Source organism: Cyclopterus lumpus, chromosome 5 (assembly GCF_009769545.1).
Source record: "Cyclopterus lumpus isolate fCycLum1 chromosome 5, fCycLum1.pri, whole genome shotgun sequence".
NCBI classification, from domain to species: domain Eukaryota; kingdom Metazoa; phylum Chordata; class Actinopteri; order Perciformes; family Cyclopteridae; genus Cyclopterus; species Cyclopterus lumpus.
In genome coordinates this window covers 16,021,261-16,031,831 of record NC_046970.1, presented here as the reverse complement: position 1 = coordinate 16,031,831, position 10,571 = coordinate 16,021,261, and the positions used below count along the sequence as shown (strand labels likewise).

Sequence of the window (10,571 nt, the reverse complement as noted above, 5' to 3'; positions counted from 1 at the left end):
GGGTTAAATGTAGCTTAAGTAAACCTGAAGCCCATCCAGGAGGGACTTTAAGTGAAAGGTCATTTCAAAATGTTTAACCGTAAAAGTGGATATGGTAGAAGTGTCATTCCCTCCAAACAATTGAATTATGTATACATGTACAGTAACAGTAAAAGTATGTATCGTTCAAAAAGACTGAAACACTTCTCCCAAAACCGAAGGGACACCTGCTGGAATGTAGAAGTGCAAAATTAAACAGGCTTCGTGATGTTAATCATGGCCTCTAATAAAACAGCTGGGTCATGCTAATGATTCAACATTTCCAATTAGAGGATTTCAGTTTATATTTAGTCGACAAATGTAAGAGACTGCTCGTCACATTCCTTCTAATGCAAATGTTAATATACATTTGTCAACATTTTTGCAAGATTTAAATTGTTCTGCAGGTCCTTCACCAACAGAGATACAATAATCTCTTGTAGTTCTTTGTAATTTAATGTTTGGCGCCGTTTGAGACAAGCCAACATATCCTACACAGAAGCAGTTACCATGACGATGTAAGCTATGGTGAAGCCAAACTTAACCCATTGTTGTACGATTTGTTTTATTTCACTTTGCCCAGCAGAAAATTTGACAAACTTCAGCAGAATTCTTTAAATAAAAAATAAAGCTGGGAAGAGATAAGTCTTGGGTCAGCACGGACAGGATGACGCCTACAGACTCAGCTCACCTTGCCCACGCTGCCGACTAAAGCCTTTACACAACCTAAAAGAAAAAATCACATAAAAAAAAAAGAAAAAAAAAAAAGAAGAACATGATGATACACAGGCTGTTTATAAACCTTTAATTTACAAAATAAAAAGACACTTAACAGTCCACTATTCAGGTATCCTGGCTTCCTCTGGATTTGGAAGTTTCCTTTTCAGAGGAATAATATAGATCGCATTCTTGGCCTCTTTTAGTCTCCACCATCGCCCCAACCTGCAGAAAAACAACAACTTAGAATCAGAGGTTACAGATACAAACACTATCCAGATAGCAGTGCCTCAAACCTTTGTGAAATAAGTTAATCAATCAGTGTCAGACATTGATATCAGAACAAATGCCCCGTAATGTTTAACATATTTGTGTGGGATCATTTTAAACTCTGGTTTGCTCACAGACATTGATTTGAACTGTCAAGTTTGGTACCATCACTGGGACAGATGAGATGGATGAACACTCCCATCTAGTGGACATTTCATGCACTGAACCTGAACCATTCTTCGTTACCTGTGTTCCTGTCCAACTCCTGCCACCAAGAACTGGCCAGAGCTCGAAAACTTGAGACTGTTGACAAAACCAGTCTGAGAGGGAAAGCAGAGGACGAGACACAATTACGTATTTTGAGACGGCCATTGTAGTTGACAAGAATGCAATGTAAATAATGTGTACTTTTCTAAAACACATCGGATGTAAACCTGACCATTTCCAAAGGAGAAGACGAAGAAAGAGCTTACCACTGGTACACTGAATAGAGGCTCCAGCCCGCGGTAATTCTGGCCACATTTCCACAGCCTCACATGAGAGTTGTGTGAACCTGTAGAGGAGAACAGTCGTAACTTTACATCACTGCAGACAACAGAACATCTTAAGTGCAGCTGAGGGGAACACAAATGCAACTGTACTACTCATAAGTGTGTTGGGCACTTACTGAAGAACATGGTCATGTTATAGATTACATTTGCATTCAAACTGTGAAAAAGGTTTTTTAATACATAAAAGACATGCATGTGTGGTAATAAAAAGCTGGTACGGTGGACAGCCAAAAGCACCTGAGGCGACGGTATCCGAGTTCTGAAGCGCCGCTACTGAAGCGACCCAATGAGGCTGCTCCAGTCCTGCGTCACCATGGCAACCGTGAGCCTTTTTCACCGTGCTGAGAGGCCTCTTCTTGTTGACACTCCACAGAGACACAGAGCTGAAGGCGTACAGAAAATTGAGAGGGGAACACGGAAGAGAACCATGAATGAATCTGGAACAACGCTGTAAAGCTCAGACAACTTGACTGTAGGAGCTGCATCCGTCTTACCCGTCATCAGCTCCTGTTATCATGTGCTCCTCATTTATGAGCTGGATGCAATCAATTGAACCCCTGTAGGACGACAGAATAGTGACAGATGATGGTACTCTTCTTTCTGTGAGCTCAGTGGAGTTGTCAAACTAGTTGTCCGAAACGGTCAACTCATTCACTACTCTCTATATAAACAGACTGAGTTTATCTGCAAGTACTTCTAATTATAGCCGCTTTGTGACTGTTGCTGTAATTTTTCTGTGCTCAGTTTACTGCTAATGAAGGGAGCCACTATACTAACTGTTGATTACGTAAATATGGATTCTACCCTTACGTCACTCTTGTGGATGTTAATTACTCTTTTGTACTCCTTATTCAAACATGTTCTCTTATACTTATAGCAAACTAATATTATAATACTATTGTTCCAAGTCTAGTTTGTGCTTTGCAAGTCTAGTCTATTTCGATTTCCCAAGCTATATTTGTCTGATTTGAAATGTTATCCTCTGAACTCTGCACTTTTATTTAACTTGCCCCAATTTCGATTTCCCAAGCTATGCTTTTTTTAACGCTGCTCATGCTTTATTATGTGCCGTCATATATGGTTGTTGATGTTCTCTTGATACACATCTTTATTTGTTTATGCTCTATGCGCAAAGCAAATTCCCCTCGGGCCATTAAATGTTTCATTCAGTCCTTATTTAATCCTTGCCACTATTATGTATCTGAGTTGGAGCCGCGTGTGCTGCTACTTTCAATTAAGAGATTTCCTGGTTAAATAAAAACTGTAAACCTGTCACTGCTAACTGAGGAAATGTCTGGGTAGTTTTAACCTTGGAAAAGTAACATTTTGTTATATGGTTCTGATCATAGACAACCACATGTGAAATCAAAAAGGTACACAAAAGAAAGATAGACGGACTCACTCGTGGCCGTGGAACACCAGCTGAGATTCCTCGGCTATCTTCCACACCCTAACCGAGCGGTCCCTTCCTCCTGCCGTCACACAGAGCTCGCGGCTCAGGCTGTCCAGTCCTGTTATAGCATCCTGATGCCCAAAGCTACAGTGAATCACAATTACAGTTAAGTTCAAACTTTCAAGACAAATTCCAGTGTTAGGCAGCGAGATAAGCTATTTTATGATTAGTTACTCACAGAGTTTCAACGTATGCGTTCTCGTCCACATTCCACACTTTTACTGAGCGATCATGCGAGGCGCTGTACAGATCATGAGTTCCCCTCCTGAATGAAAGACCCTGAGAAGGAAAAGACATTTAATGTTTCATAGGAGGACCTCGGAGCGACAGTATCTACACAACTGGTGAGATGAAAATAACAGTTTGTATTTCATGAAAGAGGGAGAGCGTACCGACACAGGGCCTTTGTGTCCTGTGAACTTATATAGATGTTTACATGTTTCTGCCTCCCAGATCATGATCAGTTTGTTCACGTCTCCAGTGGCCTAAAAGATGTTGAGAAAGAGGATTCTTAAAACATCAAGTAAAATCTTTGGCAAACTGCTGAGAAAAGCAGGATATGCCGAGAGAGTACTACTCACCAAGTATTTTCCATCTGATGAAATGGCCATACACAGGATATGGGTAGTGTGTCCAACATGTCGATCCTCTGTACCTTTTCTTCCACCAGGTATTGTGTGCAGTTTCTTGCCACTCTCAACATCCCCTAAATAAGAAAATGTAGCCTCAGAAACAAGACAACCTCATTTATCCTCATTCAGTTTTCAAAGACACCGAAGTATCAAAACAAAGAATCGTAATGTATACTAACATTTAATGATGGAGCAATCTTTGGCAGCAGAATAGATGTACTTGTCATCAGAGCTAATAACGAGACAGGTAATTGGAAGTTTGTGTCCTCTTAACACCCTGATCTCTGAAGCATCTGGTGGCATGAGCTAAAACACAGAAAACAAAAGGAAATAGCAGTCATGTTCACATCAAAAGTAATGCTGTAGGGATTAAAAGGAATGTAATGGTCCATACTTACATCTTTGGCAATAAGCCGCTGAAGCTTTCCTTTTTGTTCAAGCTGAGAAAAAACAAAACACATCAAGATCAAGTGTAATATTTGATCGTATTAAACTCAATTTTGTCTCAGATCAAGGACACAGGTTCAGTTTGGAATTCAGTTAAGGAAGTAGTAAAAAAAATAATTTAAAAAAAAAAGACAGATTAAAAAGTATTAACTTCAAAACAGTGGACCATGTTCAACACAATTGCTTTATATTTATTCAGTGATACAGGCAGCTTCACATCCCCAACACCAGTGGTAGTGTTTTTACCATGATAAGCGTTTGCAGATCATTCTCTCACGCTGCATAAAGCACCAGCAAACAGAGAAAAACAGCCTACATTTAGCCCGAGAAGTGCAAATCAGGGGAAATAAATTCCACAGTAAACTTATTGCTGCCGCATACAACATATGCATCTGCTCAGGGATCCACTCATCTGGATAATGGTAACTGTTCAATAAGAGAATAGCGTTGAGTGATTTATGATCAAACTGAAACTACATGGTCACTAACTGTTAAAGCAAAGGGGTGGTGGACAGAAAATGATGATACAAGTGAGGGAGTCATGTCCAGTTTTATGCAGGACTGCACATCATATTATCTTGTGTCCCATGTACTACATATTGAGACAATGTCATGTATTTTGATTGGCTCTAGTTATCAAAAAGTCAAACGCTTCTCTAAAAGCTGGCTTTTATTCAAGGGCTGTGAAGAAAGCAGGGAAGGCCATCATCTCGGGGTCGTGCTTGATGTCAAACTGCACACACGTGTGTGATACGCAGCGACTAACGGAGAAAGTTTTGAGTTACAAGTCATGCAGATTTCAGCAGAATATGATGGAAACTAACAGACAGACAAGTACATACAGCTACAACAAAGACTGGGGAAATTATGTTAACTGGTGACACCAGTTAACATAATAAGTGATTCTCAGACAGTTTTTATTATATTTTTAAATGGCAACATGAGACTGTAAACTTGTCCCACATTATGCCACAGAAACACACCATTTGTTCTACATTTGGTTGGGATCACCCTTGTCATTTCCCTAGTGGTAATTACACTCTTGTCTACCATGTGCTTTAATATGAAGACGCTCTCACCACTTCTTCTTGAAGTCTTCCAGCAATCAGATCGGTCTCAAAAGAGTCATCTTCTGCTTTATCGTCCTCTGATGAAATCAGATCACACAATAAATATATATATATATATATATATATATATATATATATATATATATATATATATATATATATATATATATATATATATACACACACACACACACACACACACACACACACACACACAGGCATAGACGGTATGTTAGATTTCTTAGTTATGCTATTTGGATAATACAAGTGTACCTTCTTCCTTTAGCTGTTCGAGGTAGAGTTTGGCTAATCTGAGCTTCTTCTCCTGTGGCGTTTCGTCATAATCAGTCTCTTCTTTGGACTGTCTTTTCCTGGACACGACAGGACTGAGCAACAACAAACAAAGACAAATTTACAACAGCTGTGTTAGTTATTCAAATTGTGACTATAACGTGATCATCAACGCATAACAGAGTGGGCACATGAGAAATTAACCTCTCAGTTTCGGAGTCGCTGGAAATCTCTTCGTTGTGTCTGGAGATGGCTTTCTTGGCTCGTAGCTTACTTTTACCGCCCGAGTCCCCATCGACCTGCAGCCAGAGAAATCAAATGGAAAAGTTACAATGTATCTGATTTTGCATTAGTGGCTTAGTTAAAACAGCAAGTAAGATCAGGTCGCGTCACATGTGTTAACCTGCTGGTTAGCTAACTCGATTTAGCTTACTTGCTAACAGTCAGTTCACTTACCTTTCGTTTGAGCACCGCTGTATTTCCCTTTTTGGCTAATTTGGGGTTTTCTTTTTTCTTAATAAAGAAAGGAGCAGACATTTTTGAAATAACACAAGTGAACGCTAACTGTAGATGGAGTTAACTCCTCAACTTTCTCAGAAAGCAAGTCAACATTGGACCCACATGGATTCACTGCAACCTAACTAGGCAGCTGGAGTCACTATTGAAGACAGACGCCGATTGGCCGATCGTCACAGTTCCTTCCAAATGTCCCGCCTTATGTTAAAACTCTCGATTCCCATTGGTTAAAGCACGAATTTAGATGAGCAGGAAACTGTACAGGGGTAAAATACTTCCCTCGGGGAGAGCGTTTTTGCACCTTTGTTCCGCACATAATTGTAAAAATATAAATTTCACAACGCAATAATATTGCACGCTTGTCTACCATACACAGTAAAACATAAATACAGGAGGTGCATTTCACACATATTTAACCGGGACACTTTAGCGCGGCTGTGGAAAATTAGCCGTAATTGTATCGGGATCTATGTACTGTAGTACTGCAGTAGTACTACTACTTCCTCTACTACGCAGTATTTGCATTTACTGGGCTCTCGCTGTCCTCAGTGAGTGTGGTTACAGTTCATCCGTGAAGTAGAGCTGAACGGCCAGGTGAGCCTCATCTCAACCGTCTCACATTAAATGTCACATGTATTTGATAATGTATTGAAAGACAGTTGGTAACACTCAGTGTCTCCAGCTGGAGGCAATCTAGAAGCTAGTAGGAGGGGTTGAGGAGGAAGGGGGAGGGGGATACGATGTGAACTAACTTTTCATTTTTGTCTCCAAAATGGACGGACAAACCACGTCGATCGAATGAAAAAGTTTGTCTCAAAGTTTGACTCCATCTTGTGCCGAAAAGCTATGCTTGGCTTGTCAACGGTTAAAATATCTACTCTCCACAGAATCGTTTCACCCCCATGCCACCCAAGAGAGACGCAGGGACGACTCCAACAGAAACACCAGTCAAGATGATAAAAATCGGCACTGACGCACAGGAGTTTGGCTGTGATCCAGTGGAGGATAAGTACAGGTTGGCTGAGGAGTCCAGCTACTCCCCCTTTCCCAACAATGAGGTGATATATGCTTATTTGATACGCAATTGGGCATAACACAACTGTTGTTTACCTTACTACACATTATAGTTGTTTCTGTGATTTCGTCTCATTTGGCAGCATGAAACCATTGACTTTGATGAAGAAAATATTGCAAGCCCAGACATCAGAACAGACACCATCAGTCTCCTCATGAAAATTGAGCAACTGCAGGCACAACTCAAATATGAACGCAGATGTAGGATTCTGGCCGAGAGAGAACTGAGGGAGTTGAAAGGTGGGTGGAAAAAGATGACCAACTTATTAATTCATATGCTAAAAAGAAATGCCTCCCAAGACAACAAGGACATATCGCACATGTTGGACTCTTTTAAATCTGATGCTGATTTGTTTTAGATGAAAAAGAATTCAAGATAATAATATATTGCAGGTAATGTTTTATGTGTCGTACTTGTAATTTCTGAATATTTTGCAAGAATAAAAACAATTTACTTTGGTACTAAAATAAATATTTGAAATAGTTAACTTAATATAATTGCCGTCAGATGTTTTTTTTAGTTTGTGCAAAGCAAATCATGCAAAATGTACATCTCCAGTAATTACTGTAATAAAAATATGTCTATCTATGTTTTAAATTGAGGGTTTCTTCCAAAGCCATTTAGATTTTCAATTTAAAATTTGTAGCAAATTGCATAATTATTTTCAGAAAACTTTAGAGGTTTCTTAGGTGGGACTCATGGCTTTTGCTAACATCCTAGCTATAAACATGCTGTTTATTACTCTATGAATAAACTTGCTCTATTTCAGCATTTCTTAAGCGGGTTTACACTTTTTACAGAGATGAACACTCTCATGATGCAGATGAGGCACACAGCACATGAACTGCGAGTCACTCTGGATCACGTTCTCCAAGGAGGCGAGGCAGCAGCAGTGCCGCAGACCTCCCACGATGGATCCGTCTCTTTCCTTGGGGAGGCTGGGGAAGAGATGAGAGAAGAACTTAATAACCCAGAGGTCAGTGCTCTTATTCCATGTCTTCTGACAAAACCCTTTCGGGAAGATTGCTCAAGTCATTTAAATGCTGTTATCGTTGGAGAGCTTCCCTGAATACAATATTTCATAGCTCCTGGTCTTCTTTTTTTAATCAAATTTGACAATTTCACAAAAGCTAACATTTCGATTTGGGGATTTTTCTCTCAGGACGATCACAACTTCTTGTATCTCATGGAGCATCTTCGAGTACCAAAAAATCTTTATGTGCGCATCTCGGAGATTGCAGACTACAAAAAGTACACGGCAGCTCTGCTGATGATACTTTTTGACAGAGAAACGTTGGCCACACACTCTCTGCAGGGCCGTAGGAGCACTTTTACTGGAGAAGATTGCCACAAGCCTCAACTTCCACCTGAGATCTTGAGAAGTTTAATTGGTAAGATAAAGAACAATTAGTATCACAGACCTTCTTAGTAGATTTGGGTTTTTCATGAAATTGAATATGGGAAATCATATTTTTTATTATGCTTCTTCTTCCAGGTCACGTGACAGTCAAGTTCGGCGTTGAAAGCAGCCTAATAAAAATTGCAATCCGTACAAAGTTGAATAACGAGGACAAGCTATTAAAGAAGAGACTGGGTATTGCTAAAGCTGAAAACAAAGCTATGCTTGAACAAAGCCTTTGCCAAGATGCTTCACTCCTGAATGAAAATGGAGCAATGGAAAGTGATTCTCAGTTATAATCTTTTGAGTCGGCCTTCATCTGTTGGTCACCAGTTTTTCATTATCTGACTTTTTAATCTACCTGTAGTTTATTCAGTCTTGAAATCTAGTGCTTGAAGGTAGCTATTTTAACAACCCTTTTTAGAATTCTTCTTTCTTTTTTTTCTACAGCTGTTGTCTTGTGAAAGTTTAATCTGGTAACCCAAACAGTACATTACACATGTTGCGTGTAATCGTCAGTGGTAAAAACTACCAAGTGTTCTTATTTCATTTCAGGTAGTAAGTGGCTGTGTCTAAATCTTCTGTGAAGTTGGCCTTTGTCAAACATTTGTACAGGTTTAACTTTTCAATCGGCTTGCCTTTGTGTGTTTTTGAAAGTAGGACATTTACAAATTTAAAATGATAAGTGTGCTATTTGTACCTTGTTCATAACAAACTATACACCAAGTTATCATGTGCTTCTAGAATAGTTTTTTTGCAGTCGCAATATATGCCATTAGTGATATTTTATCTTGTTTCCAAAAAAGCTGTCACTTGTCTGTTTGTATTAACTATGTAAAGGACAATAAACTTTTGGAACCGATTTTTCTTCCATTAGTTTAACTTGGACCCTTTCTTACATCAGCTCAGTTAGGTATGTTCTCATTTGGAGTTTTGTTTTCCCAGCAACCAACAGAGGTCAGCGCTGAGCCCCGTTTAATGCTTATCTGCAAGCAACAATCAACTCTCAAAAGACTACAGCTGTTAAGTATGAAAGGTTTCTGTTTCTTGAAAAGAGAAAAAGAATCAAGAAATGAGAAACTCATTTTTTAAGAAGAAAATACAATAGTTGTAAATTGGTGAATAGACTAAACAAATCCGTCCAATACTTGCTCTGGAGGGGAGAATAGAGGAACATCTGTGAAGACCGAGGCACAGTGTGTGACAGTCACTGCCACTGTGTGTGTGTGTTAGTGTCAGCGGGTGGCAGTTTGATAGTCATGTTGTCTTGAAAGATGTGATTTGAACAATCACCTTTTGCTGGCTCCTCCCCCTCCCCCCCTCCCTTTGCTCAACCAGCTGTGCTGTCTCAGTGGACACATCACCTCTCTCTACCAGTGTGAAACTCCCTCGGGTCCAATACCAGGGCTTACATGTCTGTTTCTTTGGGGAAATCTCCCATTTTTTTCCCCCAGTTTTTTAATAGCTCCCAATATATTTGTGTAAGGGGGACCAGCTCTTTTATACACCTGAAGACAACACCTGAATGCTGAGTTTGATGCTTTCAAAGGATTCAGGGAAGAATCATCGCCATGATTTGGAAGTACTTAACGTTACAAAACTCAGCGCAAACTTGTTGGAGGAACTACAGCCGGTTATCAAAATGTAAGAGTTGTTCTTTTGTCATTAAGTAGTTTTGGTGTTGCAAGGAATGTACATGCTGATAGTAAGTGCATTTGATAATTAAATAAAACATACAATGGGCTCATTGATGTTTTTCCTGTAATGTTATCACTCCAAATTTCTGAGAGGTGTAGTTCTGTACCATTTCTTATGAATACTTCCATAAGTTCTCTATTATATAAGTTTGAGGCTGAGTCAACCAAATTGAAGTTCAATGTTACAAATTATTGATTTGTCCTAAAAATATAATAAATTAATTCTAATTTCTAACAAAAAATGGGTGGATATGGATGATTTTGCAGACAAGCCGTAAACAATTTCTCACATGTCTGTGATCTATTGCTAAATATTGTTTTACTTTGAGGTCTTTAGTGGAATTTGATGGGCTCTACTATTATATCACAATTACATCAACATTGTGCTGAATACAGTATTGGAATTCTACTGCAATTCATGAATATGAACTTTGT

General features: G+C 39.2%; 2 protein-coding genes across 6 annotated transcripts; one reads left to right on the top strand and one right to left on the bottom strand.

Moving 5' to 3' along the window:
• Positions 1 to 569: 569 nt before the first annotated feature.
• rrp9 (ribosomal RNA processing 9, U3 small nucleolar RNA binding protein) lies at positions 570 to 6,098 on the bottom strand. Of its 2 annotated transcripts, XM_034532265.1 has the most exons (16): positions 5,906 to 6,098; positions 5,654 to 5,748; positions 5,432 to 5,544; positions 5,168 to 5,235; positions 4,040 to 4,081; positions 3,821 to 3,947; positions 3,591 to 3,715; positions 3,402 to 3,494; positions 3,188 to 3,288; positions 2,959 to 3,093; positions 2,051 to 2,113; positions 1,794 to 1,939; positions 1,479 to 1,558; positions 1,252 to 1,325; positions 852 to 960; positions 570 to 744 (listed from the first exon to the last, which is right to left on the bottom strand). In XM_034532265.1, exons 1-15 carry the CDS (start codon positions 5,984 to 5,986, stop codon positions 858 to 860), a joined length of 1,446 nt encoding a protein of 481 aa, XP_034388156.1. In that variant the 5' UTR covers positions 5,987 to 6,098; the 3' UTR covers positions 570 to 744; positions 852 to 857. The 2 variants fall into 2 exon arrangements, with proteins under 2 accessions (XP_034388156.1, XP_034388155.1); XM_034532264.1 differs by lacking the exon at positions 570 to 744 and having other exon boundaries at positions 807 to 960.
• A 109-nt stretch (positions 6,099 to 6,207) lies between these two features.
• On the top strand, positions 6,208 to 9,321 carry LOC117730530. 4 transcript variants are annotated; one of them, XM_034532276.1, is made up of 6 exons: positions 6,208 to 6,559; positions 6,853 to 7,023; positions 7,123 to 7,279; positions 7,841 to 8,016; positions 8,203 to 8,431; positions 8,536 to 9,321. In XM_034532276.1, the coding sequence occupies exons 2-6, from the start codon at positions 6,868 to 6,870 to the stop codon at positions 8,736 to 8,738; spliced, it is 921 nt and encodes a 306-aa protein (XP_034388167.1). In that variant the 5' UTR covers positions 6,208 to 6,559; positions 6,853 to 6,867; the 3' UTR covers positions 8,739 to 9,321. The 4 variants fall into 4 exon arrangements, with proteins under 4 accessions (XP_034388167.1, XP_034388171.1, XP_034388169.1 ...); XM_034532280.1 differs by having other exon boundaries at positions 6,238 to 6,559; positions 8,356 to 8,431; XM_034532278.1 differs by lacking the exon at positions 6,208 to 6,559 and adding an exon at positions 6,635 to 6,771.
• Positions 9,322 to 10,571: the final 1,250 nt, after the last annotated feature.

What these genes read in the sequence shown, in the direction of transcription:
- rrp9 (XM_034532265.1), bottom strand. Translation starts at nt 5,986, where the DNA reads ATGTCTGCTCCTTTCTTTATTAAGAAAAAAGAAAACCCCAAATTAGCC. An exon ending in ATAACAGGAGCTGATGACGG is followed by an intron (nt 1,940 to 2,050) that starts GTAAGACGGATG and finishes GTACGCCTTCAG; the next exon opens with CTCTGTGTCTCTGTGGAGTG. An exon ending in CTCTATTCAGTGTACCAGTG is followed by an intron (nt 1,326 to 1,478) that starts GTAAGCTCTTTC and finishes TTTCCCTCTCAG; the next exon opens with ACTGGTTTTGTCAACAGTCT.
- LOC117730530 (XM_034532276.1), top strand. Translation starts at nt 6,868, where the DNA reads ATGCCACCCAAGAGAGACGCAGGGACGACTCCAACAGAAACACCAGTC. An exon ending in AGAACTGAGGGAGTTGAAAG is followed by an intron (nt 7,280 to 7,840) that starts GTGGGTGGAAAA and finishes CACTTTTTACAG; the next exon opens with AGATGAACACTCTCATGATG. An exon ending in GATCTTGAGAAGTTTAATTG is followed by an intron (nt 8,432 to 8,535) that starts GTAAGATAAAGA and finishes TTCTTCTTCCAG; the next exon opens with GTCACGTGACAGTCAAGTTC.